General features: G+C 56.3%; 1 protein-coding gene across 1 annotated transcript in view; it reads left to right on the top strand.

Annotated features, from left to right (window-relative positions):
• Positions 4986-27395, top strand: part of PRRX2 (paired related homeobox 2) — a 49675-nt gene continuing 27265 nt past the window's right edge. Inside the window, exon 1 of the mRNA XM_021070097.1 lies at positions 4986-5515. Coding sequence (XP_020925756.1) covers positions 5251-5515 — 265 coding nt within the window. The 5' untranslated portion in view covers positions 4986-5250. The remainder of the gene's footprint in view (positions 5516-27395) is intronic.

Here is a 27395-nt window from a genome sequence, read left to right on the forward strand (position 1 = left end):
ATGAGAAATATGGAGTTCCCGCTGTGGCGTGGTGGGTTAAGGATCCAGCATTGCCACAGCTGTGACGTAGGTCACAGATGTGGCTCAGATTTGATCCCTGGCCTGGGAACTTCCATAAGGCATGGGGTGCAGCCAAAAATGGGGGGAAAAAAAAAGAACTATAAGCAGCCATTAAATACCAACATTATTCCCATTCAGTGATTAATTCAAGGTATGCAGATTAAACGAAGGAAATGCCTTTTGAAATTTAAAATCAAGTATTATCATCCCTCTTCCTTAGCCTGAGGGTGTGGTAGGATGCTGAGGAAGAGAAACTCAGAGGTATTGATAGCAGGATCCAGAGAAGATTCCAGGGCCAGGTCTTGATGCCCCAGAGTGGTTATGGGAACAACAAGCAAATGAGCACATGCTACCCCATAGCTCCCTGAAGTTCCTGGCCCACAGCATCAAGGAGGTGGAAGTTGCAATATCGCTGGTGTGCAACTGATCTTCCTGGGCTGAGAGCGCTCCCAGCGTTCCCTCCAACAACTACAGAGCCGGCCAGCCTAGAGGAGCAGCCAGCTGGCCATCTGAGTGGCCCCTCCCAACATGAGGCTGTGCAGCAAAGAACGTGACTAGACAGCCCTCGTGCACACGTTTTTATTCATGTTTCATAAAATCATAAAGACTCGATCATTAACAAAGAAACTACATAAAATAACTCCTGCTAGCAAGGATACAGAGGCACTTCCAGGGTTAGAAATTGATACAACCTTTCTGAAGGTTGTAAGACACTAGTCTCAAAAAATCTTAAATCTTTTGTAGTATCTTTGATTCAGTGTGTTCGTTTTTCTTCTTCTTCTCCTTCTTTTAAACTTGCCTGTGACATGCAGAAGGGCCAAGGATGAAACCCGCATCACAGCAGTGACCTGAGCCACAGCAGTGACACCACCAGATCCTTAACCCACTGAGCCGCCAGGGAACTCTTCTTAGTTTTCTCTTTGCTGCTGTAGCAAAGGATCACAAACCTAGTGTTTCAGTACAGTACAAAGACATGATCTTACCTTTCTGGAGAACAGAAGTCCTGGGCTAAAATCAAGGGGTCTGCAGGGCTGCATTTCTTTCTGGAGGCTCCAGGGAAGAATCTGTTGTCTTGCCTTTTCCAGCATCTAGAGGCTGCCCCTATTCCTTAGTCCGTGCCCTCCTCCACCTTCAAAGCCAGCACTGCCCAGTCAAGTCTCTCCCATTGTGGCCCTTCCATCACTAACACTCCTATGGCTCTCTTCCACTTTGAAGGAAGCTTGTAATTACCTTGAGCGCACCCAGATAATCTAAAATGTTCTTCCTATTTTAAGGTCACCGGGCAGGTAACCTCAATTTCCATCTACTACCTTAATTCTGCTTTGCCATTTGCACAAATTCCAGGGATTATAATGTGAACATCTTTGGGGGGTTATTAGGTAATAACCTACCAGATATCCTATTTCTAGGGATTTTTTTAATCAAGAAAGTAACTATGGGTGTGTAACCATAAGGATAATGTGTCATTAGGCTTTCCTTAAAAATAGCGGCAGGCAGAGTTCCCACTGTGGTGCCGTGGGTTAAGGATCTGACTACAGTTGCATGGGATGCTGTAGAGGTTTGGGTTCACTCCCTAACCTGGTGCAGTGGGTTAAAGATCCAGTGTCTCCACAGGTCACAGTGGTGGCTTGGATATGATCCCTGGCCTGGGAACGTCCATATACTGCCAGTGTAGCCAAAGGAAAAAAAAAATAGTGGTGAACAAGAGACAAGACTAATGACAGGGTGCAAGTCGTTAAAAAGTTGGTGTGACATAGTTCAACTTTCATAATACATGTGATTATCTTTTTCCACCTATGTAGACTATAGATAAAAGCTAGAGAGGTACATATCTAAATTATTTTTAGCTCACTTCTTTTTCTTGTCTTATTGCTTCTTCGAGGTTTTCAATTCAACATTGCATAAATAGATAATGATTATCTTCAATCTCTTTTCATTAAACCAACTGTAATATATATAGTATGTGTATATAACTATATATGTAATATATATATAATATATGCAGTGTCTCAGAAATCTCTGGGAGTGGGATATATGTATTTTTATATTCTTAATTTGACTTATGTTTCCTAAAATCTCTTGATAAGCATATTACTTCTGGAAAAAGACAAAACTTATTTTAAGTATGCAACCTTTTGAGACTGGGGCGCCGATGTGTTTTTACTCATTTTCAGACCCAGGATCCAACCTCCAACACAGCCACCAATTAAGGTTCAACTCATCCATGGAATCCTCCCTGGAGATTGGGGGCCCTTCTCAGGTGCCCTCTCTTCCTCCCACCCCCCTTGCCTAGAGCAGAGCCTGGTTCCATGACCAGTCCTTGAGCAGAGAGATTCCAAACAGGCATCTGATTCCCCCTCCATTCTCTACTCTGAGTTAGCATTGCCAGATTTATCTAAATCACTGTGGAAATTATTTACCTTTTCGCTGTATCCATTTGGGGTAACAGGTTCTGTCTTTCCTGGGTTAACTGGAGTTTCCCTGGGTGCATTTCCAGGCTGCAACAGGCCTGGAGCTCTTGCTCAATGGCTGAGCTTTGGAATAACAGCCTAACTCCTCTTGCCCCACTTCGCCATCCCCAGCCTGGCAAGGGTAGTAACACCCCCAAAACAACATAGTAACAATGACAAATTCACCAGAATCCTTTTGGCTTGGTCCCTTTATTATACAGATGATGGATCAGACTCAGAGAGGACCAGAAAGTGACCTCTTCAAGGCTGCACGGTTAGTAAATGGCAGTGAACAGATTCAAACTAATGTCCTCCCAGCTCTGGAGCTTGAATTTGCCATCATGCTCTCCACTGCTTCTTGGAGTAAATACGTTATTTTTGTTTGTTTGTTTTATTCTTTGGTTCTGGTCATGCCTCAGCATGTAGAAGTTCCTGGGCCAGGCATTGAACCTAAGCCACAGCAGTGATAATGCTGGATCCTTAACCTGCTGAGCCACAAGAGAGCTCCAAAAATAATTGTTAACACTAGTTGAGGCCTCCCTTGGTATGAGGGGCACCAGGTATACAACCCACTTAGTATATCAACCCATTTAATCCTCCTAAGAGCCCATTTTACAGATGAGGCAACTGAGGCAAGTAAGGCCCACAGCTAGAAAGCACAAGGTCTAGATTTGAGCCCAGATGATATATCAGGCTTTTTTGTTTTTTATTTTTTGCTTTTCAGGGCCGCTCCTCAGCATATGGAGGTTCCCAGGCGAGGGGTCAAATCGGAGCTATAGCTGCTGGCCTATGCCACAGCCATGGCAACTCAGATCTGAGACTTTTCTGCAAACTACACCACAGCTCACGGCACTGCCTGATCCTTAACACACTGAGTGAGATCAGGGATCGAACCTGCAACATCACGGTTCCTAGTCGGATTCGTTTTCACTGTGCCTCCACGGGAACTCCTCTCAGGGCTTTTCTAGCTCTGCAGGCTGATGCTGACTGTCCTATGCACTAGGCCACAGGCCGGGCTTTCACCCATGATGGAATCCCCACAGGGCCTAAGAGGTGGGTACTTCATTAGACCTATTCTACAAGGGAGGGGCTGGGGCTCAGAAAGGGAAGGTGTCAGGTTTGAGGTCACACACCTGGTCTCTGACCCCGGTGCTGGTCTGAAGGCTGGGCTGTGTTTCCTGGGACACCCACCTCCGCACTCGGCTTGCGGGGGTCGGGGGCGTGTGCTCCAGCAGGCTCCAGGTCCTTCCCCAGAGCCCAGTCACAGCCCCAACCTGCTCAGAAAGTTATTCAGCCACTCACATGGTGGGCCCAGGTGCCCAGGCTGTCCTGCCCGTCCCTTGGGAGAAGGGAGGCCACCTCCACTTTTGCCAGCCTTTCTCACTGGACACTCATTGGGGCCACTTTCCAAAGAAGAGGCACCCCATCCTCTCATCCTCTCCAAACCTCAACCTACCCACACGTGTCCCTCTGTGGATTGCTGTGGCTAAAGTCACCTTGGGGGACACAGCCTCGCCTTGCGGGTGATTCCTTTCTGGGAAAAATCCTCACTCATACAGAACCTGGGCTGCTGAGCTGCAAGGTTTCAGGGGGTGTGTGCAGGGTGGCTTTTCTGTGGGATCCCCAAAAGGAGATCCTGAGGTCCTCCTGGTGGCCTTATATTTGCTGCCCTGACATAATGGCTGGGCAGTGATGGTGAGGGCCACCTCCAAGCAGCCCTCCTGGGGAAAGACCTGTAGCATCTGGCGGCCTTACAGTCTCAGCTTCCCCCCCCCCCCCAGGGGGGGGGCATCTTTTCTGTGCTTTCCTTGGAAAACAAAAACAAGAGCCGAGACCCAGGCCAGCCTCCCCCTTTCCCTGTCACCCATCTGTCAGTCTGGCTGTCGCCGGGCTATCTATCCTCTGGGTGTAAACTGGGAATTCTGGTGGGAAACGTTTCCTCGGAGAGGGCCTGGAGCCTCCTGGAGGTGGGCTCCCAGGTGGATGGGCGCGGGGCGGCGGGGGCGGGCGAGCGGTAGGGGTGCGTACACCCCAGAAGCTTGAGGATGCGCTGCTTTCTAGCGGAGAGAGCCTCTGGCCCAGTGGCACAAACAAGACGGACCCAGGACTCTCTCCGTCATGGCAGGGGCATGGGCGTTGGGGTGCACGGGGGGGGGGGCGAGGGTGGAACTGGGACGCCCAGATCTCCCGCGCCAACGCTCAGCGTGCCTCTCCCCTCCTCTGCGGAGGAATTTGTAAATGGAAGGGCTAATCCCTCCACTATCACCTCCCCAGACACTTGTTGGGGGATTGAACACACCCCCGCAAGCCCTGAACTTAAAACGTGGGCGGGGAGGGTGAAAGGAGGACACCCCTTCTTCCCCGCCTCCCCGCCCCCAGCCTCCAGCGGGACGCGCGCGGGACCCCCGCCCTCCCTCCCCGCCGCGGGAGGAGTGGGGCGGGCGAGGCGAGAGGAGGGGGAGGAGGAGGAGGAGGAGGAGAGGCCGGGGGCGAGGTCTGCTTCAAGAAGGGGCGTGTGGCCGGACGAGCTCGCGTTGGAGCAACTTCGGAGCGAGCCAGGCGGCCGAGAAGGGGAGGGAAGAAAGTTGGTTTCCCCCGACGTCAGCGCCGGGCGGGCCGCGGCGGCCGCGGAGCCAGGAGGCGGCCGGGAGCGGGGCCGAGCGCGGGGCGGCCGGGGCGCGCTCGCTCCGACCCGCGCCTGCCACCGCCGCCGCCGGCGACCCCGGGGCCGCCCGCGGGCATGGACAGCGCGGCCGGTGCCGCCTTCGCCCTGGACAAGCCGGCGCTGGGCCCGGGGCCGCCGCCGCCGCCGTCGCCCGCGCTGGGGCCCGGCGATTGCGCCCAGGCGCGCAAGAACTTCACGGTCAGCCACCTCCTGGACCTGGAGGAGGTGGCGGCGGCCGGGCGACTGGCGGCGCGCCCCGCGGCCAGGGCCGAGGCGCGGGAGGGCGCGGCGCGCGAGCCGTCCGGGGGCAGCAGCGGCAGCGAGGCGGCGCCGCAGGACGGTGAGTGCGCGGGGCCGGGGCCGGGGCCGGGGCGCGGGCGGGGCGCGGGCGCGGGACCCCAGGGGCCGTGGGAACGGAAATGCGGGGGTCCCGGGGCGCTAGGCCGCCAGGGCTAGAGGGGTGCGAGGCCAGAGGTTCGTGGGCCCGAAGGGGCGAGCGCCGGGCAGGCGACCGATGCGGGGCGCTGGCTCTGCGGGACCCCGGGCTGGGAAGGAGGGCCTGCGGCAAGACCTCCGGGCTGCGGGGGGTCGCTGGGCACGGCAGCCCACTGGCCTGGCCGCCGCGGTTGAAGTTGGCCGTCCCTGATGGGGTGGACGTCGGGGAGCCGAGCTTTCACGGGGGTGGGGGGAGGGCACTGTCATTTGGCCAGAGCCACCTCCCGTCGTCGGAGGCGCGGGAAGATATGCCGCCTTGTGCCTAGCCCTGGAAACAGCCCTCGGGGCCCCACTCTCAAGTAGCCTGAGAAGTGGGTGCGATTATAACTCTGCTACAGCTGGGAAACTGAGGCTTCCGGGGGGCAAAGTCTCCTGGGCACATAGCTGGGTTCCCAACTCTGCCCCCTCCTCCTCCAGGACACCATTCCAACTCCTACCAGACTTTTGTAAGATGGGCTCTCTGGCTAGGGTTGGGTTGCCTGTCTCCACCTCCGGTTTGCGGGCCCCCCACCGCCCCCCCACACCGCCCCGCAGCTCCTAGGGGGAATGGCCCAGCCCCCAAGGGCTAGCTAGGCCTCTCTTCCCCTGCCGAGGTTAAAGGTCATCAGAAGGGGCTTTCAAAACAAACAACCCACCCAAGTGACTTTTTTCCGAGAAGTCACAGAGCAAACTGAGGGTCCTGGGCCATTGGTAAGAAGAGGGGTGTGGTTAGAGCAGGAGAAATGAAGATAAGCAAAGATCCCGAGCCTGGAGAGTGTTCTGGAGGGAGCGAGGCAGAGCCCCAGAGTTCCCAGAGCTCCCCCTTGCCCTGAGGAGGAGGTGGGGTCTGTTGAGACCACCGCCACTGCCGGCTCCCCTAGCCCTGGGAGCAGGCTGGCCTGGTGGAGGCTCTGGGCCCCTTAAGAGTCACCCACCTGACTCCAGTCGCCTCTCCACCTGTCCCTGGGAACACCCCCCACCACCCCACTTCCCGCACTAACCTCTGGGTCTCAGGGGAGCCCTGGGTGGCTGCGTGAGGGGCACGGAAAACAGGTGACAGCCTCCTCGTCTGAAACCTTGTCCTGGTGCCGCTGGCACCACGTGATGGACACCTGGCACACACCCGACTTTTATGGGGCACCTGAGAGAGTGCCCCGCTGGTGCCACCTGTGTCCAGCGGCCTCCGTTCCTTCTCAGGGGATGTCCCCCTCCCACCAGAAGGACTGACATTGCTGCATCCGCCTAGGATGATTGCGAAGCAAGCAGACCCGCTCTTGGGAATTGGGGTGTCCCTGGCAGAGGAGGGGAAGGAAGGTGTCTGGTTTGGGCCAAAGGTAGAGGGGGGTGCCGTCTGGTGTGGGGGGTGGGTCCTGCCAGCCTGAACTGTGTGACAACCTCAGGTCTCATGGGAGGAGCTGCAGGCTCTGAGCCGGCTCCCCATCAGGGCAGAGGAAAGGGCTCTGATTTTACCCCGATGTTTGGGGGACCTGAGGGGTAGGAAGAGAAGGAAGGAGGCCGGGCATTTTGTAGTCAAGTCCTGGCAGGGGTGCCCATTTCTGTCCTGGCCCCTGGCCCTGGGGACAGACAGTGAAGGCCTTACTTCTTCTGGACTCAGCAAAGGTCTCCAGATGGATTCTTTTTCTGGGGAGTCCCAGCACAACTGGGGTCACAAGTGCCTGGACAGGGCCCCTGGCAGCCTCCAGGCAGCTGGATGGGCAGCGGGCCTCCCCAGAAGACCCCTGGGGCGCTGTCACCCTCACCAAGAGCGCTGGTGGCCCTTGCACACTGGGATCCCCCAGGCACGGGGGACAGAGGACACGCTGGGTGTGGGGTCAGGTGGGATGGGGCTGAGGGCAGCGGTCAGTCGGTCCCCAGAAGTGGGCCTCTCCTTCCCTCATTCGTGAGGGACAAGGGACCCAAAGCGAGGCCCCACTCTGTGCTCCCGGCCCCTTGGGGGGATTTTCTCCAGGCAGATGGACGCAAACTGGGACAATACAGAGAATTCCTGGAGAAGCTAAAAAATAAAAAAGTCCAGTGTAGAGGAGTCTCCTGTTTGGGATGGTATCTTTCCTCCTCATTTTGGGGGCGTAGAGACCCTTTCTTTTAGGACATAGGGCAACGACTGGAGATCATTTTATCGTAACGTCCTTACTTGGCAAAATGGAAAGGAGGTAACCCTATACTCATTCCCCAGACCGAAAACATCGCTAGGCCATGAAATCCAAATGTTTTATGCCGAGTGAAGCAGCTCCCCAAGGCCAACTGGGCGCCTTCCAGGGGTGCCCGCTGCCAGGCAGCAGAGGGGGCGGGAGGGGGGCTGCTCCATGGAGCCCCCGCCCCTGCCCAGCCCAGGCCCCGAAGAACCCCTTGTCTGGCCTGGCGGATCTGTGCCTGCAGACAGAAGGTGGATGGAGGGGAACGGGGTCCTGCTCCCCCCTCTTCCCTCCTTCCACTCTCTGGCGGACACCCCTCCCACTGCCACGGGGATCCCAAGTCGTGAAGTCTCTGAGGCCGAGAGAAGGGACCTTTTGTCCCCTCATCCTGGGGAGCCCAGCCCGCCACACTGGACCCTTTACCAAAGACCTCAACCAGACCCCTGGGGTGGGGGACTCTGGCCCCCAGGCCAGCAGGCGTGGGCCCTGGGCTGTGTGACTTCATCCTCCAGTCCTGGACCCAGAGGGAGGCCTGGCGCCTCACTTAGGATTTCAACATTCTCGGAAGTGGGTTTTCCTGGGGCTTCTTGGAGCTGTTCCCGGGTCCAAAGAAAGCGACAGACCCCAGAGAGACATGGGGTGTCCCTTCTTAGAAAAATAAAGGTTGGAGTTCCCATCGTGGCGTGGTGGTTAATGAATCCGACTAAGAGCCATGAGGTTGTGGGTTCGATCCCTGGCCTTGCTCAGTGGGTTAAGGATCCGGCGTTGCCATGAGCTGTGGCTCGGATCCCGCGTTGCTGTGGCTCTGGCATAGGCCGGCGGCTCCAGCTCCAATTAGACCCCTAGCCTGGGAACCCCCATGTGACACGGGAGTGGCTCAAGAAAAGGCAAAAAGACCAAAAAAAAAAAAAAAAAAAAGAAAGAAAGAAAGAAAAATAAAGGTTAACGGAGAAACTAGAATTGATAACGTTGATACATTTTCAATACCAGGTGAGCAGTGCCCACGTGATTCAAGTATATTTATTTTTCAGTCTTTGGGTGTCCTGAAGCCATCCGTGGGTATCGCCTGTTCTTGCCAATGATTTTTCCCAGGACCAGGCGCCCCCTGGAACCGGCCGGGAAGGCTGTGGCTTCGCTGGTGACTCAGAGCAAACTGGGGTCTCGGGTTTCTCCCAAATCCAACGCTGAGGGCCGGGCTGGAGTGCTGAGCTATGCCAAGCACGTTAGGAAAATAAACTCTCGTTTGCTGCCTCTGCAGTGACTTACAACAAAAGAAACCACATTAATAACTGGGATTTTCTTGAAAGCATTCCCTCCTGTGGGCAGGGCGGAAACAAGGCCATGGACACACCGAAAATAAACGAAAGCCCTGGAGCCAGGCAGGGGTGAGGGCCCCCCCCCGGGGGGGGAGGCTTCCTGGGCCTAGTGGGGCTGGAGGACCCGTTTCGCAAAACAGCAGGACCAAGTGGGCCCACTTCGCGGAGATTCGGGACAGTGGGGTGCTGGGAGCCTGCGGGCACAGGCTGAGCCAGGGTGGGCTGGGGCCCCGGGTGGGGACTTTGGGCTCCCTTCTCAGAGCTGTTCCCTGAGTCACATCTGTTGCTGAGCAACGAGAGGCCAAGGGTGAGTCTGGTTTGGGTGGGGACCTCCGCCTCCCCCTGGCCAGTGGGGGAGGGCAGGGACCATTGAGTATGAGAGACAGGCCACTTGGCCTTCAGGGGTGTTTTTTTTTTAATTTTTTGGTGGTCACAGGTACTAATATATGATTTGTCTTTTTAGCCATCTTTAAGCGTATACTTCGATGGCTCTAAGTCCAGTCGTGCGGTTGTACCACCAGCCTCCCCATTCATCTCTAGAACTTTTTCATCTTCACCAACTGAAGCTTTGTCCCCAGAAAACACTAGCTCCTCAGAGTCCCTGTCGTGGCCGAGCGGTAACGAACCCAACTAGTATCCATGAGGATGCGGGTTCGATCCCTGGCCTCGCTCAGTGGGTTAAGGATCTGGCATTGCCGTGAGCTGTGGTGTAGGTCACAGATGTGGCTCGGATCCTGCGTTGCTCTGGCTATGGTGTAGGCTGGCAACTATGGTTCTGATTTGACCCCTAGCCTGGAAATTTCCATATGCCGCGGGTGCGGCCCTAAAAAGACAAAAACATAAAAATAAGTGAATAAATAAAAATAAGCACTAGCTCCTCATTCCCCATCCTCCAGCCCTTGGCCACCACTGTTCTCGTTTCTGTCTTTACGAATTTGACAGCTCTAGGGACCTCGTATGTGTCACACAGCATTTGTCCTCCTGTGTCTGGCTTATTTCACGTAGCATAAATGTTTTCAAGATTTGTCCGTGTCGTAGCAGGTGTTAGAATTTCCTTCCAGAGTTCTTGTTGTGGCTCAGCAATAACGAGCCCGACTAGTAACCGGGAGGATGCAGGTTCGATCCCTGGCCTTGCTCAGTGGGTTAAGGATCTGGTGTGGCTATGGCGTGGCTGTGGCCAGCAGCTGCAGCTCTGATTCCACCCCGAGCCTGGGAACTTCCAATGCCGCAGGTTGGCCCTAAAAAAGCCAAAAAAAAAAAAAAGAATTTCCTTCCTTTTTAAGGTTGAAGGATATTCCAACGCCTGCTACCTTTGTTGGCCGTTCATCCGTCGGTGGGCATTTGGGTTGCTTCTGCCACTTGGCTCTCGTGAATGATGCCGCTCTGAACACGGGTGTGCGCGTATCTCTGAGTTCCTGCTCCCAGTTCTTTAGGGCATATTCCCGGGGTGTGGAGTTGCTGGCTCGTGTGGTAATTCTATGTTTCATTTTTTGGGAAGGCTCATCCGGCTTTCCTTATCTGCCTTCTTCCCCACTGGCCTCCTCCCTCGGACGGGCTCTGGGAGCTGGAAGAGGGAGCCTGAAGGCGGCCAGCCTACAAGGCAGGGGCAGGGCTGGTGGGGGATAAAGCCGAAAGGGTGTTTCTTCAGAACCAGGCCTTTTAGAGACAACCCTGCTTTCTCCCCGCCTCCTCGTCTCTCCTCCATCCCTGCCTTGAGGGGGCGGGGGAGGGAGGCCAGAGCCGTCTGCAGTGCCTGAGCCCTGGAGGGGGGCTCAGCACACCCCGGGTGGCATGGCTGCCATCTCTGTGTATGACCTCACATCCCTGCCGGGGGCCTCAGTCCCCCACCCGAACGACGGGCGGCCCCACCCAGATGCTTATGAGGCTGATCCCAGCCCTCATCAGATTTGATCTGGGTGGAGAAATTGCCCCGCCATGGGCCTGTCTCCTCCCGCAGATGGGGGTCTCTGAGGCCTGGGTCCTGGACAGGAGAGGTGAGAGCTGAGGAACCAGGCCTGGAAGCTGAGAGCCCGGGAGGAGGGTGGCTTTACCAGCGTAGCCAATGGGAGGGGCGGGTTGGGGGGCGCTGGCCATTTCACTCACACCCTGATTCCAGGGTGGTCTTGCTTCTCTATCTAGTAGATCGCCTGAGTGGAGTCTGGGGGCTCGGCACAGGGGCCTCAGACCAGGTCACACCCCCCAGCCCAGGGCCCTTCCCTGTGGGCAGACACTCAACAAAGCAGAAGCTCTGTTTCCTCCCAGAAGACTCCAGAAAAGTGAATCTGGAACACTAGTGGTAACGCCTGCGGGCACGCCACCGTGGAGGCCTAAAAAGCACCGTGAGGCTCAGTGCTGCCATCTGTGAAATGGGAGTGCTGGTCAGTGATGTCCCTTATTGGGTCGGCTTGAGTGGGTGTGGGTGACCGTGCCTGGCACATAGTAGGTGCTCAACAAAGCGTCTCTGTTACAGCTCCCGGAGATGCTCAGGCAGGGCTGGTGATTCCCATTCCCATTTCCGGGAGGCCCAGAGAGGCAAAGCACCCCAAGTTCTCCCAGCCGGGAAAGGGGGGGCCGGAGTTGGTTTTGGATCGCAAGTCCGGGCCCCTCTCTCCACCAGCACGGCTCAGCACTGGGGCTGGAGGAATGGGGGAGGGGAAGGCCCCCTCCGGGTTGTTGGGGAGACTCAGGCTAAGGCTTATTGGGGGATGGATAGGGGGCAGGGAGGCAGAGGGCCTCGAGGGCTGGCACAGAGTGGGGCTGTTGGGATGGATGCAGTGCCGTGTTCCGTTTCTAAGTGGATAGAGACAGGAGGGAAGGGTTTGCACTGGCTTGTCCCGGGCAGGGACGTGCGGTCACGCTGGACGAGGCAAAACTTGGGAAGCTTTCCGGGTGTCCCAGACCCAGGGGGCAATGGCTGTCCCCAGGTGGAAGGGAGTCTTAGGAATGATTTGGGGCGGGGGGGGCAGTGCTTCCCCGGAACACGTCCTACAAATGGGGTATCCGTGTTGGAACCCAGCCAGGGTGCTGCCCTGGGGTTAGAGGCCGTGGGAGTGGAGTTGAAAGGATGGGCCCTCGCTGGGATGTGGTCCCAGGGACCAGTTATTTGGTGTTCGCTGGCCGGGGCGCCACACGCCTCACCCGCCATGGAGAGGGACCCCTTTATCACCCCCATTTTATGGAGAGGGAAACTGAGGCTTGGAGAAGCTGAGCCATTCCCAAAATCACACCAATGAATATGAGACTCCAGCCCAGGCCTGTCCGGAAGCCCCTGCTCCCTTCTGCTGGCTAAAGCCATCCCTTAGACCCTAGAATACTGGGTGGTCTGGCCAGGAATGTCCACTCCCAGGCTGGTGTGGGCTGCATTCAGGGGACCGCGAGGCAGCCAGGGGAGGGGTCTCCTCCACATCCTCAGGTATGTGGGAGCCGGGTCAGGCCTGGCAGCGTAGGGACGGCCCGGCCTGGGGGGGTTGGAAGGTGTGAGAGTGAGTGGAGGTCCTGCACCTCTCCTGCCCAGAAACATCTGGAACGGCCTCCTGGACACGGGAGCTGCAGAGGGTGCCTGACTCTGAAGAACATCCATAGGACAGACCCCTTTCCCAGCGCACCCTCAGCTCCCATATTTAATCATTCATTCCTTCCTTCATCATTCATTCATTTCTTCATCCATTCAGCAGTCATTTTCCAGGCCCTGACGATGCGTCAGGACTGGAGCTCCTACCACCTGCCCAGACTTTCCGATTTCAAGCCCTGGTGAAATTTCCAGCCACTTAGAGCAACTGGCCTAGAGTGGGCAGGTTTTAAAGGTGCCAAGAAAAGCTGTTTACGCACAGCAACGGTCATCTTTTTGCCCCCATCCGTGTCCCCGAGAGGGCATCTTTCAGCATCTTCATCTCAGAGTAAAGAATGGTCCTCAAAACAGACTTAATTTAGCTTACCAAAAAGACTTGCACATGGCCCCGATTTTTCTCATGTTGCGGTAGGTCGGTGAAAACTGTCATGGGCTGGCATTTGGGAAGCACATGGCAGACTGGCTTTCCCAGGCTCACAGATAGAGAGACATGCACACACACCCCCAAACACACACAGTCACACCCCCCCAACCACACGCAAACCCCTTCAGGCTCTCACACACACGCACACGCGCGCCCACACCCACACCCATCCTCACGCCCCATCGTGAGGGCTTCAGCCTGGCTCAGATGATCAGGTCCAGGCACTTAATGGCCAAGTGGCTGCAAGCCACCGGTAAATAGACGAGCGGCCAGATCGCGCCTGCACGGGCCAAGGGTCAAGTGCCTTTTGCGAGGTGGTGAGTAGGAGAACACCGTGGGTGCTTCCTGTTTAGACAGAGTTGAGGACAGCTATCTGAGGGGCGCCCATGCTGAGCAGAGACAGGGAGACAGGGTGCCCAGCGCCCCCACCCCCGGGGCAGGGGGCATGCTGCAGGAGGCTCCCCGCCCAGAAGGAGCAGTGCTGATGCCAGGAAGAGGCCATGCCCGCCCCCCGCCCCTGGGAGCTGTGGAATCTCCAGATGTGCTGGGAATGAAGGAAGGTCGCCAAATCAATGACCCAGATGTTCGAGCTGCCCCCTGCCCACCCGCCGCCTCGCTCGTTGTCCCTTCCACATCTGGGAAACCGCTCGCTCCCGGCCCGGCTCCGAGGGGCCGTGGTGATGACAGGACACCATCCCCATGGGGCCCTTTAAGGCTAGCGATAGCTTTTATTGTGTCCTAAAAATGCAGCAGGCTCTGGAAGACACTGCTTTTGATCCCCCTTTGTGACCCTTCCTCCTTTCCTGGGCACAGGAGGGCCAACTGGGACCTTCCAGTCTGGGGACAGTGGAGACATTGGAAGGAAGCTGGGGCATTGAGTTGCAAAGAAGCCAAGAAGCTGGGACCTGGTGGCCTGAGAGGTGGACAGGGGCTGCCAGGTGGCTGTGGTCTTTGGAGAAGGTCCTGGGTGAGAGGATGTGAGAGCTGGGGGCCCAGGGGCTGTAAGACCTGGAAGCTTCCACAGAGGCCCTTCCACCCAGAGCCGAGCAAGCGCCTCCATTGCTTAAGAAGTGACAAGGTGAGGCTATGTCACCTCCTGTGCCATCGTTACCCAGGAGGCAGTAGAAGGGGCTCCAGACAAAGAGTCCGGAAACTGGGACTTTCCCAGCCCTGCAATGCTGGTCTGTGCCTCAGTGTCCCCATCCGAGGGGGTTGGATCATCAGTTTGTCAACAGGGAGTCCCAGGAATCACTGCATTGGAATCACCCTGGGGAGCTGGTTAAATGCATGTTCCCAGGCCCCAACCCATGGACCGACACCCTCTGGAGCGCAGGCTTGGGCCTCTGCATTTAGCGGGGGCCCAGTCACTTTATGAGCATCAAGGGTGAGCACTGCTGTGCTCTCACAGGCTCTTCCCAGCGCTCACTCGGCCCCTCTGTCATCCTCCTCCGTTTGTTTACCTGAGTGGAAAATGGTCCTCTAATGGGAAGGAGGCTGGAGAGGCCGGGGGGCCGGGGGGGCCTGCGGCCGCATCATTTGGAAGCACCTGGAAGGGTCCAGCATGGGGGTAGGGGCGGCTGAGGCCCAGCCCGATGCCCAGCGTCCCCAGAGATCTGGCTGAGCTGGAAGCCACACTGCTGGGTCTAGGAGAGCTCAGTCCCCACTGACCATCTGCCAGCATACACTGGGCACCTGCTGGGTACCAGCCCAAGGCTGCTCAAAGAGCTAGAATGAAGGGAGCATTGCCACAGGGGCAGATTCTGTCTGTTGCTCTGGCTGCCAGGGTGAGGGGGTGGCATCGGGGGGTGGGAGGGTGTCAGAAGCCTCACCGGGAGCTGGGGGTCTCTGTCACTTGTCACCAGCAAAGGCCCCTCCCATCCTGCTCCTCTCTGACCGCCCTCACCCTGCCTCTCACAACCCAGGAGACCTCCCTTTCAGGGGCCCCCTGGAGTAGGGCAATCCCCCGGGGCCCCAGGTTTTGTCCCCCACCCCTCCCCCTCCTCCACCCCCCTCCCCCTCCTCCACCCCCTACCCACCTCCCTGCCTGGCCTCCCCCTCCTGGCCGCCCCTCTTGCCGTGGGCGCAGACGTTTACACGCCAGAGATGGCGTTATTAAAAATGACATTTAACCAGAGCTGGAATTACCGCGCGGATGGCTGCAAACCTCGGAATCAAAGCAGCGAGCCGCCGGGCGCGCCTGGCAGGGGCCTCGCAGCCTCCTCTCGCCGCCAGAGCTCCGCGCGGGCCTCCCATATAAACCCCCGCGGAACGCCGAGGTCTTGAAAGCCAGTGCACCTCCTTTCATTAGACTAACAAATAACACGTAACAGAAAACATCTGTGAACAGCAGCCCCTAATGCTCTCAAGATGGGGCCGCGGGCGGCCGGTCCAGCCAGCGGGCAGCAGGGCCGCCCAGGGCTCAGGTTCTGGCTGCCCCCACCCCAGGCGGGCGAGGACCCTCGGGAGAACCTGGCACCCCGCCCGCGCTTCTCCCTTGCCCCCCACACCCGCCCCCTGGCCCCGGTGGGATCTGGGGGCCTCCTTCTCTGACTCAGTCTTTAGCCCTCTCCTCTTGCAGATGAGAACCTGTCATCTGTTTGCGTGGGGACCGTGCCTCTGGACAGGGTGCCACAGCCCTTCACTGTGTGGCTTGGCGAGTAGTTTCCTCTGAGCGTCTCCTGGGTCGTAAGAGACGAAATGGGCCCCTTTGCAGGGTGGATGGAAGGATCTAGAGAAGTGATGGCAGCAGAGCGGCTGAACACCCACGAGGGAATCTCTCAGAAAGGCCATCTGCTGTGCTGATTACGTTGGGGACACTGAGGGGCCGGGCGGTTATGTGCTTTGCCCAAGTTTCCACAGCCTGTGAGAAGCAGGGTTGGGAGCCTCAGAGCCGATGAAGCACAAATGTTGTGCTGAGTGAGGCGGACATTCAGAAATGGATCTACTGGAGTTCCTGCTGTGGCTCAGCTGGTTAAGAACCTGACTAGTCTCCATGAGGAGGCGGGCCTACCCCTGGCCTCGCTCAGGGGGTTCAAGATCCAGCGTTGCTAACTTGCAGATGCATCTCAGATCCTGGGTTGCTGTGGCTGTGGGGTAGGCTGGCAGCTGCAGCTCTATTTTTTTTTATTTTTTTTTTATTTGCCGTTTTGTCTTTTTAGGGCCGCACCCACGGCATATGGAGGTTCCCAGGCTAGGGGTCGAATTGGAGCTGTAGCTCCCGGCCTAAGCCAGAGCCACAGCAATTCGGGATCCGAGCCACGTCTGCGACCTACACCACAGCTCATGGCAATGTGGGATCCTTAACCCGCTGAGCGGGGTCAGGGGTTGAATCTGTGTCATCCTCATGAATGCTAGTTGGGTTCATTAATCATGCAGCTCTGATTTGAACCCGGCCTGGGAATTTCCATATGTCACAGGTGTGGCCCTGAAAAGACAAAAAAAAAAAAAAAAAAAAGAGAGAGAGACAAAAGAAAAAAAGAAGTGGATCTGCCACGCCCCCTTGGCCTGAGAACTTCCGGTCTGTAGCTGCCGGCAGAGGCTGAACTCATCTTTGAGAGAGAGCAGGTTGGCCCCACCCTTGCTGAGGCCAGGCACCAAGTCCCAAGGCCACTGACACCTCGGGCTAGGAAGCCAGAGGGGGCCTGGAGATGTGACATCCTCCCCATATGGCCAGAGACCAGGTGGCCTCCCCAGGACCTGAAGCAGTGTCCCCACAGCTCAAACGGGGCTGCATTCCCCGGCTAGGGAGGAAAGGCCAGGAAAACAGCCCAGAAGAAAAAACAAATTGGCACTTTGTTCCATGTCATTCATGATGAAACTGCAGAAAACAGGCCTTTTTGCCTCCCCTCCAGGAGGCTGTATGTGAAGCTCCATGCCTCCCTGTCACCCCCCCGCCCACCCCAAGAGATGCTTGTGTTCCGAGAACACTGGATGGGATCCATTTTTCTCCCATTCATTCATTCACTCAGTCGGTGCACATGCGTGTTGTTTGAGGCATCGTGCCAGGGAAATATCACAGGACGGGCGGGACCTGGTCCTTAACCAGGGAGCGGTCCACGGAGGCAGCTACCTGATATCCAGCTCTTTACACCTGCCTGGCTCCGGGCTCAGTGCTTCACAAGCAGCCTCACATTGAGTTCTCTCGGCAGCCTTGTGAGCGGGTGAAGCATTGTTCCCATATTACAGATGAGGAAACTGAGGCTCAGAAAGGCAAAGTCACCCAGGAAATATGCTATGGGTCCAGTACAACGCTGGCCACCCCATGCTGGGCCCCCAGGTGGCCAAGGACCTGCAGTGTCCTCTTGTTAGAAGCAGCCCAGGCCCTGCCAGGGAGGGACTGTGCCCCCAATATCCTTGGTCCTTGCCCCCAGACCTCTGCAGTGTGCCTGAGGAAGGCGCCGTTTTTCTGGGGACACTGCTGTGGGGAGCCTGACCCATCGTTATCAGGCTCTGGGCTGGGCTGGGCTGGGCTGGCAGGGTGCATGTCTAGGGAGAGACCCCAGCCTTTGGGAATCTCGTGTTTCCTGGAGACATCATGTTCTAATCGGAAGGCCAGCCTCTCCTGCAGCGTGGGCTGCCCTGTCGCCCCCCGCCCCGCGGCCAGGAGAGTGTCAGGGCACAAAGTGGGAAATTGCGGGAGACAAGAGGTAAAAACGGACGGCTCTGGTTTCACTGGGAAGGAAAAAAGAAAAGGCAGAGATCTATCTCGGCTGAAAGTGGGGTCATTGTTTCAAGAAAACTATTGCTCTTGCTGCGGATTCGAGTTGGGGGCAGGTGGGCGCTCCAGGGAGGAAGATGGGGAAGGCACCCTGCAAATGCTTCCTTCCGTCCTTTCTTCCACAAAAGTCTGTTAGCATCTGCGCTGTGCCAGGCCGCGGGCTGGATCCTGGGGTCCCACGGGGAGGCAAGGGGGCGTGGTCCCTGCTGCAAAGGTGTCCCGGCTGCTATGAGACTGGATAAGGGGGTTCAGGGAGGGCTTCCTGGAGGAAGTGCACGCAACAGAAGGGACCTAAAGGATGAGTGAAGTTAGCCAGAAAAAGAGGTAAAAAGGGTGCTCCAGGTAAAGGGAAAAGCAGATACAGAGGTTCAGAGGTGCCAGCGCAGAGGGGGTGGGAGGGAGCCCCGTGAGGAGGGCCAGTGAGCAAGGTCTGCTTCAAGATTTGCATTTTTTTTTTTTTTTAATGGCTGCACCCTCTGCATATGGAAGTTTCCCAGGCCAGCAATTGAATCTGAGCCACAGCTGCAACCTCTGCCACAGCTGCAGCATGCCGGATCCTTAACCCACTGAGCGAGGCCAGGGATCAAACCCACATCCTCATGGATACTACTTGGGTTCTTAACCCACTGAGCCACATCGGGAACTCCAAGATTTGCAATTTTTGTGTTAAGAGTGGTGTGAATGCTTTCTGTGCACCTGTGGGTGTCTGCAGTGTCCAGAGCACCCAGGCCTTCCAGGCAGCTCTTTTGCTGAGCTGGTTGTCTCTGTTGTGTGGGACGTGAAGGGTTAACTTGGGCACAGCTCTTGTGTCCTGGCTGCCCAGAGCCTCCTGGGATTCCCCATGGATCACCAGCCCTGACTGGGCTGCCCCAGGCCACCTGCTGTGAGATCTGAGACCCTGGGGCAGGGCGGGTCCCTGTGCCCAGGATCGCATTTGCCAGTCCATCTGGGGGATGGCTGCCCCCAAGTCACAGACCCAGCACGAGGTACACTAGGCCTCTGAGGTGACAGTTTCCTTAGCAGACCCGTTAGCAAGATGAGGAAAGCTGGCCCAGCCTGGGAGAGTGGAGGGAGTTTGGGCTGGATGACTGGGACGCGCCCTGTGGCTTTTGTCCTCATCATTGTCCTCATCACCAAGACCCCAAGAGTCAGGACCATTTATTGGGTACCTACTGTGTGCCCGACCCTCTGTGTAGGTCACCTCATTGATTCCTCCCAGCCTCTAAGAGGTAGGTGGTCCTATGGCCCCATTTTCCAGATGAGGAAGCTGAGGCCCAGAAAGACAGGCTGTGTATGGAGGACGCGGGGGCTCCAGGCCTCAGACCGTCATCTTTGGTGTGTTCCCCATCCCTGCTGGCCCAGAGGCCCTGGGCTGTGCTCACTCTGACCCCGCCCAGCCTCTCCAGGCTTGTTGAGAAAGGAATAGATGGAAGATGTGATAACGCCCTGGCAGAGGGTTACCGGATGAAACCAAAGCTGCTCCTCCATCCAGGCTGTCAGGCTGGGATCCTGGGACAGGGATGTCCCCCCCATCGTTCCCATGCTCAACAGTCACACAGGCGTAGAAGTGGGGGGGCCAGCCTCAGAGTCCCCTTGGGTACCCCCTGCTTCTCAGGATCAGGACATGTTGCGGGGTGGTGGGAGGGGGCCTCCTGGCTTAGCTGTGGGATTCTGGCTCCGTCTCCTCATTCCTGGAAGATCTTGGGCAAGTACCTCATTTCTCTGAGCCTCAAAGTCCTCATCTGCAAAATGGGCACAGTTCTAGTCCCTGGGGCCTGGTTCGTTAGGCGTCAATGAGGTCAAGCAGGTGGGACGCAGCTCCAGGCCCACCTGGCCTCTGGTAGGTGTGCAGGAAACACCAGTTATATTTTTTCTTTCGCTTTCCTTGATGCTGGGGAGGCGGAGGTAGATGCAGTGTTTAGGACTGTCAGGCCCCCTTCACAGATGGAAAAACTGAGAAGGGAAAGTCTTCCAAGAGTGCCACAGGAAGAGGAGCTGAGATTGGGAACAGGGTTCTGGGTCCCAGGAGCAGACCCCAGTGGGCTTTGCTGGTTCCTAACCATGCTTTCCAAAAAGGAGACAGGTTGGAGTTCCCTTGTGGTGCAGCAGGTTAAGGATCCAGCATTGTCAGATCACTGCTGTGGCACAGGTTCGATCCCTGGCCCGGGAACTTCCACATGCCGTGGGCATGGCTAAAAAACAAACAAAAAAGGAGACAGGTTATCCAACACACACACAGGACCATGACCCCTCTGCCCTTGCCCTGCCCTACCTGGTGGCCTGGGGTCCCTTCTCTGGAAGGTGTTGATTTGCTGCAGCCCCAGCCTGGCTGGAACTGACCGCTGCTCCCATGCAGAATGAGCATCTTGCTTTAGTTTCCACGGCATAAATTATAACCATGTATAATTTCATGACAAATATCATCTATAAAACACAACACAACTATTTTTATAATGTGTCATTTGAGGTTACAAATTCAAATTAGAGATTAATTGCAACTTCTAGAAGGTCTGTGGATAAGATGGCTTGGGGAGAAGGCTGAGATAATCAGATATGCTCCCTCAGGGACTGCAGATGGGTTCTCACCACATGTCTAGAACATGCACACACACACACGTGAACACACACACACAGTTGCACTCCACTGCTCTCTGGCTCCAGCAAGGCTGGTTTAGACACGGTGTTTGCACGGGTGGGAAAGCTAATCTTGATGCTGGCCCCTTTCTCTGCCCAGGCCTCCGATGGCCAGGAGTCCATCAGAAGCAGGTTTTGAGATGATCAAGCAGTCCCAGGGTCTGTGGAGGTGGGCGGCTGGGGGACATGCGCAGAGCTTGGGGCGCCAAGAAAAGAAGTGAATATATCAGGTTAAAACCTCCATCAGGCATCAGCTCTCAGCTTCCCCCCTAAACTCTCCCCTGCCTCTCCCCCCCCCACCCCGCCCCAAAACCAAAACCAGATGGCAGTCTAATTGAATAGCGGGTCTGCGGACAGGGCAGACAGCGTGGGACGGAGCTCTGGTTGGGGAGGAGGAGACAAGCCAGGCGAGCCCCATTCCAAAGAGGCCAAGGGCAGGGTGTGTCCCCTTTGGCACCCGGGGACCAGACCGGAACCCCCGCAGAAGAACGTCAGGGCTCTAGAGAGCTCCGCCGCAGCTTCTTGGGCTCCGTGGGGATCCTGAAGAATGTTTTCTGTGACCTTCAAACCGGAACAAGAGCAGAGGTCGGGAGGCTGGGGCTGCCCTCTGCACTGCAGGTTTCCTCTCCCCACCTTCCCACAGGTCCTGGCAGGAGGGAAGAAGCTCCAGGGAGTTGGGAGCCACGGGTGGGACCCCATTGGCCTCAGGGAGAGGAAGACCAGTAAGTCAGACCCACCCCAGTTGGCTCCCAGGGGCCACGGGCTTCCCCTTTCTGAGCCTTAGTTTCTCCACCTGTAAAGTGGGGACAATGGCGAGGGCATTGTGAAGGTACGGAGAGAGGAAGCACTTTCCATGGTACTGGCACACGGCCAGCTGCTGCTCTTACCATTACTGCCATTGCTATTATTAGCAAAACGCACAGGCGGGTCCTGAGAACAGGCGGGCAGAGGACTCAGCCACATCCCTGGCAGCTGCTGGTCCCCAAGGTCCCTCATCTCCCAGCATGAGGACGGGAACTGTCCTGGCTGAAACTAGCTCCATATTAAGGCAACAGCTCTCCCTCCACCCCAGCCCCACCCTGCTGCAGGCAGTGTGAGTGGGGCTTATTTATTCCCATTGTCTACTGGGGGTGGGATGGAGGGGAGGGGTGCAGGCAGTGTCTCTGCTCCTGTCTCAGCAGGGGCTGTGCCCATCCTGGGGACTGCTCCGGTGGGCACAGCAGACAAAGCCAAGGGTGATAAAGCAAAGCCTGGGCCGCTAGAGCAAGGTCAGAACAGCCCAGGGGAGGGGCTTCCAGCTCCGTCGTGACCGTTGCCTCCATCTCCCCCCAGTGCCAGTGCCGGCTGTGCCACCGTTAATGTCACTTACTTGGTTGAAGTCACTGTCCACAGGGAGCCCTTGCTGGGACCCCCTTCATAACAGTAACACATCATCTCCCTGAAGAGGCCCCCACAAAGACCAGGGGGTACATGCTTGCCCCCACCCTTTACAGAAGGCTATCAAAATTTCCATTTTAGGAGTCCCTGCTGTGATGCAATGGGATCCGAGGTGTCTCTGGAACACAGGGACTACAGGTTTGATCCCCAGCCCAGCACAATGGGTTAAGGATGTGGCGTTGCCACAGCTGTGGTGTAGGTCACAAATGCGGCTTGGATCTGACCCCTGACCCTGGAACTCCATAGGCTGCAGGGCAGCAGGAAAAAAAATTCCATTTTATAGGTGAGAAGCAGAGCAGAGGCTCCTCCACTCAACATGTACTATGTGTGGGCATTGGGCAGGTATCCACCTATCGCCCCTCAGGAGCTTCCAGGTAACAGGCAATTAACTGATAATTGCACTTCTGGTAAATTCCAAGTTGAGAAGCACAAGGCCTCTGGGACAGGAGTCACCATCCCAAGGCTGCACAGCCAGCACCTGGCAGAGATGGAATGAGACCCCAGGGCGCTCCCGTCCCTGCTTCCCCACAGCACAACATTCTGAACAGGCTGCAAAGATCGACATCCCAGTTTAGCAGGGAGAGGGATCCACGACCAGCCCAGGTGGCAGGAGTGGGGCTGGGACAGAGGAAAGAGGATTCCGAAGGCGGGTCCACAAATCCTGCGGGTGAGGTACCCGCCGTAGCCTTGGGGGTAGGGGTTCCCTTAGGTGGGGGGATGGCACACTACTCTAGTTCTGCCAGGGTCCAGGTAGAGGTGGGGCTTGGGCAGTGTGTTAGTCCGGATGGTCTCCTACAACAGACAGAAAACCAGTACCAGGTGGTTTAAGCAAAGCTAAGATAATGAGCGAAACTGAAAAACCCGGGGTGGGACTTTAGAAACGACTGGATCCAGGGCTTCAACGATGCAGCAGCTTGAGTTTCTCTCCCAGAATCCTACTGTGCCAGCGGGTGTCCTGGCCCACTTCTGGACCAATCACAGCAGCCACAGGAGAGCTGTGTGCTGATTGGCCAGAGCTGGACCGTGTGGGTGGGGCTTCCCCGAATCCCCAGGACCAGGAACGGAGGGAAGTTGCCTACAAAGTCTTGCTTCTGGACGCAACAGCGATCACATTTATAAGAAAGAGTTCCCTAACCAGCACTAGCCCTGCTTTCTGTGCTTCATCCGTATTATCTCATCTAATCCACTTAGAGTCTTGCTGGCCGCCCCCTTAAGTGGCGCTGTCCCCGTCCGGTTACATCAAATTTACTCCATGGCAAATACTCTCTATCCACAGCCAAGAGCATGGTGGACTTTGGGTGTCCAGTTGACAGCCATTGTGCGTGGTCAGCATGTCATTAACCATTTGTCAATTATCCTTCTGCTTGTATTTTGGAGCCAATAAGAAACTAGTTCAGGTGTCTTAAAGGTCAGCCTTTGAAAAGCTCCTGGGGGGAGTTCCCATCATGGCTTAGTGGTTAACGAGCCCAACTAGTGTCCATGAGGACCCAGGTTCCATCCCTGGCCTGGTGCCTTAAGGATCTGGGGTGGCCGTGAGCTGTGGTGTGGGTGGCAGACGTGGCTTGGATCTCACAGTTGCTTTGGCTGTGGCGTAGGCCAGTGGCGACAGCTCTGATTTGACCTCTAGCCTGGGAACCTCCTCCATATGCCATGGGTGTGGCCCTAAAAAGACCAAAAAAAAAAAAGGGGGGGGGCCTTAGGCATTGTGGGCCTAAAAGCTAAACAGCTGGGTTGTGAGCCATTCATTCATTCACCAGCTGTTTAGTGAGCACCTGCCTTATGCCAGTCACCACGTGAACACAGAGAACCCTGGAGAGGGAATGGTGGAAACAGGTTGTTGCCGTCTATGTGAGTTTGACTAGTGACAGTGAGGTGGCTGGCGGTGAGGGGAACGGATGCTCCCCTCCCCAAGCCTTTCTGGGGCTGTGAGGGGAGAGTTCCTACAGGCATTGGTGCCCTCGGGCGAAAGGTGAAGACTGGGTTGGGCTTCGTGACAAGGTGGGGACAGTCTTCTAGTCAGAGGGAACAGTCTTCTAGCCAGAAGGAACAGCATGTGCAAAGATAGGACACGACAGAGTGTGGCTGGTGGGATGTTTGTGGTGGGTCCAGGGAACCTGTGGAGGCCAGGGGTGGGGCAGCAGGTCCTAAGTCCAAGATCTAGACTCTGGTCTGGCACTTGGGCTCTTCTCTGGAGGGGAGCGAGGCCCTAGGGGTGCCAAGTATAAGGAGGGGCTCACCGTGAGGGCCCCGCAGGTGCTGGAGGGCATTTGAGACAGCGCCTCCCTCACTTTTGCCCCCTCGGTGCCAGGCCCTGCTCATCAGGAGCCACAGAATTTGCCTTCACCATCAGCTGCCCTTCCTCCACCCCCTCCCCTCCTCTCTGAAAAAACTCCACCATCCTGATCTTTTGAGTAGGGGGCCTTGGTAGGTCTGGTGGAGGGGGCCTGAGCAGAATGCTAATGAAATCAGAGGTGCCCAGGGGGGGCCAGGCCTCAGATAGGGGTTGGGGAGAATTAAGCAAATGCACCCAGCCCACAGCAGGCTCTTTTCCATATTTGATTGGTGCTGGCTGAGGGACAGCCCCCTGCGGTGCAGCCCCCTGCAGGGGGCAGGGGCGGAGTGACTCTAACAGGGCGGTGGGGGGTGGCTTCTTCAGTCCTGGGAGCCTGTGAGATGTGGGCTGCATGTGGCATTCTGGGATGCCTCATGGAAGGGAAAGGGCAGAGATGGGTCCCTGGCTTGGCTAGGAGTTTGGCCTGTGCAGCCCACCGCCTCCGGATGGGCAAGGTGTACAGAAGGTCAAGCTGGTACTTGCCAGCCACAGGGACACTGGTGCATCCTGGGTCTTGAGCACTTCCCAGGTATCGTCCCACGGAATCCTCACAACAAACCATGAGTGACTACACAGGCAGGGAAACCGAGGCACGGAGCCGTGAAGGGACTTGCCAGGGGTGCAGAATCAGCAGCCGACTCGCAGCCCCCTTTGGGCATCGTACCTGGGTCCACGCAATGATGATAAGAAGCCAGTGGGATGGGTGTACTCTGACGACATCCGCCTGAGATCCAGCATGGCCCCAGAGATAAGAGCAGATCGGGTCTCACTCTGATCCCAGCGGAGCAGGAACGTCAACTGTCTGAGCCTTTTTCCTTCTTGTAAAGCAAGTTAGTAACAGTATCCCCGGATACTGGATGAGATGAGGATGGATGAGAAAGGCTCTGAGGACCGGAAGGGTCTCGTGATGTGAAAGGAGGTTGTCTGAAGAGCCATCCTGGACCCAGCCCATATGGCCACTGACCGTGAACTGCCCACCTCAGTGTCTGCCCCTCTCTCTTCCTTCCCCACCCCCCCAACACATGCAGGAGCACGTCGATCTCACATCTTCTCCAACAAAAATACCATCAAGGTCAGGACAATGTCTATTTGACCCTGAAGGAGAAAGGCCAGGACGTCTCTCTGGGTCCACATTTCTGCAGCTCTCTCTTCCTCTGTTTAATTGTACTATGTCCAGAAGTCCCTGCGGTGGCGCAGCAGAAACGAATCCGACTAGGAACCATGATGTTGCAGGTTCGATCCCTGAGCTTGCTCTGTGGGTTAAGGATCTGGTGTTGTCGAGAGCTGTGGTGTCGGTCACAGACACGGCTTGGATTCTGCATTGCTGTGGCTGTGGTGTAGGCCAGCAGCTGAAGCTCTGATTAGACCCCTAGCCTGGGAACCTCCATATGCTGCAGGTGCGGCCTTAAAAAAGCAAAAAAAAAAAAAAAAAAAAAAATTGTGCTATGTCCAAAGAGGCACCTGGAGAGCTCCCAGCCTAGTATGGCTTGAGATAGAGGACAAGCCCAGAAACCAGTGGGAGAAGACATGTGTACAAGGGCTTCTGGGCATCAGGGGAGGGCTTTTCAAGTGGGGTCTTGTCAGTTGAGTAGGAGCCCACTGTTCACCAGTTCATGCCACATCACCAACTGCCTGTGTGACTTTGGGCCTAGCATATCTCCCTTCTCATTCATAGGATGGCGTGAAAAGTGCCAATTGTGTTGAGACTTCCTACAAGTTATGGATAATGAGGGTCTCAGAGGAAAGAGATGAAATATGCATGAGGCCGGGAATGCTCCATGTTGTTGGCTTTTAAAAGGCCCCTGGAGTTCCCTGGTAGCCTAGCAGTTAAGGATCCAGTGTTGTCACTGCCACAGCCTGGGTTCGATCCCTAGCCCAGGAACTTCTGCCTGTCTCGGGCATGGCCAAAAAAAAAGAGGCCTCTGGCTTAGGGGTACTGATCCCATGGTCCAAGGAGACACTCCTGTGCCCCTTAACACACCCCCATCTCCTCTCAAAAGCCCTCCTTTTCCAAGCCTTCCAGCCATCTCCACCTCTGGCTCTTCTCTGAGCTTCTGGGGCGCGCACGTCCTGAGTGATGAAACTGCCGGCTTCGGTCCAAATCCTGACTCTGTCCCCAGTGGCTGGAAGATCTTGGGCAAGTCCTCCTTTGGCCTGAGCCTCTGGGCCTCATCCATAGGGGAGTAAAAGATAGAGCTGACTTCCCGGGTGGGACATGCTCCAGGCCTATTCCCAGGATCCATCCCTGCTTCCCCTTCTCCCTCCTGGTACCAAGCACTTACTTGGTTACCTGAATTATCAGCTACAAGGACCTGGGGGTCGGTCTCCAACTTGCAGATGAAGAAACTCATTTTGGCTCATTTTAGGGTAAGTGGCCTATGCCTGGGACTCGACTCTAGGTCAAACACCCACAGGCCATGCACGTTGGCCTTGTCCAAGTGAGTAGTTCTCAACCCTGACTGTGCATCAGCATGACCCGGAGAGTGGATGAATGCCATGTCCAGGGCCCATCCAAACCTGCTGAGTCAGACTCTCCAGCATCAAGAGGTGGGCTTGGCTTTTTAATTTTTTTATCTTATTATTATTATATATATTTTTTAATGGCCGCACCTGCAGCACATGGAAGTTCCCGGGCCAGAGACTGAATCAGAGACACAGCTGCGAGCTGCACTGCAGTTGCAGCACTGAATCCTTTAACCCACTGCATGGGGCTTGATTGAACCCGTGCCTCCGCAGCGACCCAAGCAGCTGAGGTTGGATTCTTAAGCCACTGTGCCACAGTGGAGCACCTTGGCATATTCTATTTTTAAAAGCTCCCCTCCTCCTCTCCCACCCAGTGATTGTGCCGAGCAGCTGCGGCTGAGGACCCCCATTCCGCCTTGCCACCTCCATCCCTCCCACCTTACTCCCCATCCTTTGGGGGGGCGGCTGCTAAAGGCCATCACCATCACCACAATACCCGGTTTCCAGATCCAAAACGGGCTGGCACCACCATGCCAGCTCCGACAAAATACGCCTGTAAGGATGGGGGGATATATGCAAAACTGAAACCACCTCCTTTTGATGGGGGTGAAATTGTCGTGGTGTCTAGAACCAGCTTGGCTGGCTCGTGAGAACCGATTGTTAAAACTTCCAGAACTTTGGAAGCTGGTTGAAAAGCATGGA

This window comes from Sus scrofa, chromosome 1 (genome assembly GCF_000003025.6).
Source record: "Sus scrofa isolate TJ Tabasco breed Duroc chromosome 1, Sscrofa11.1, whole genome shotgun sequence".
NCBI classification, from domain to species: domain Eukaryota; kingdom Metazoa; phylum Chordata; class Mammalia; order Artiodactyla; family Suidae; genus Sus; species Sus scrofa.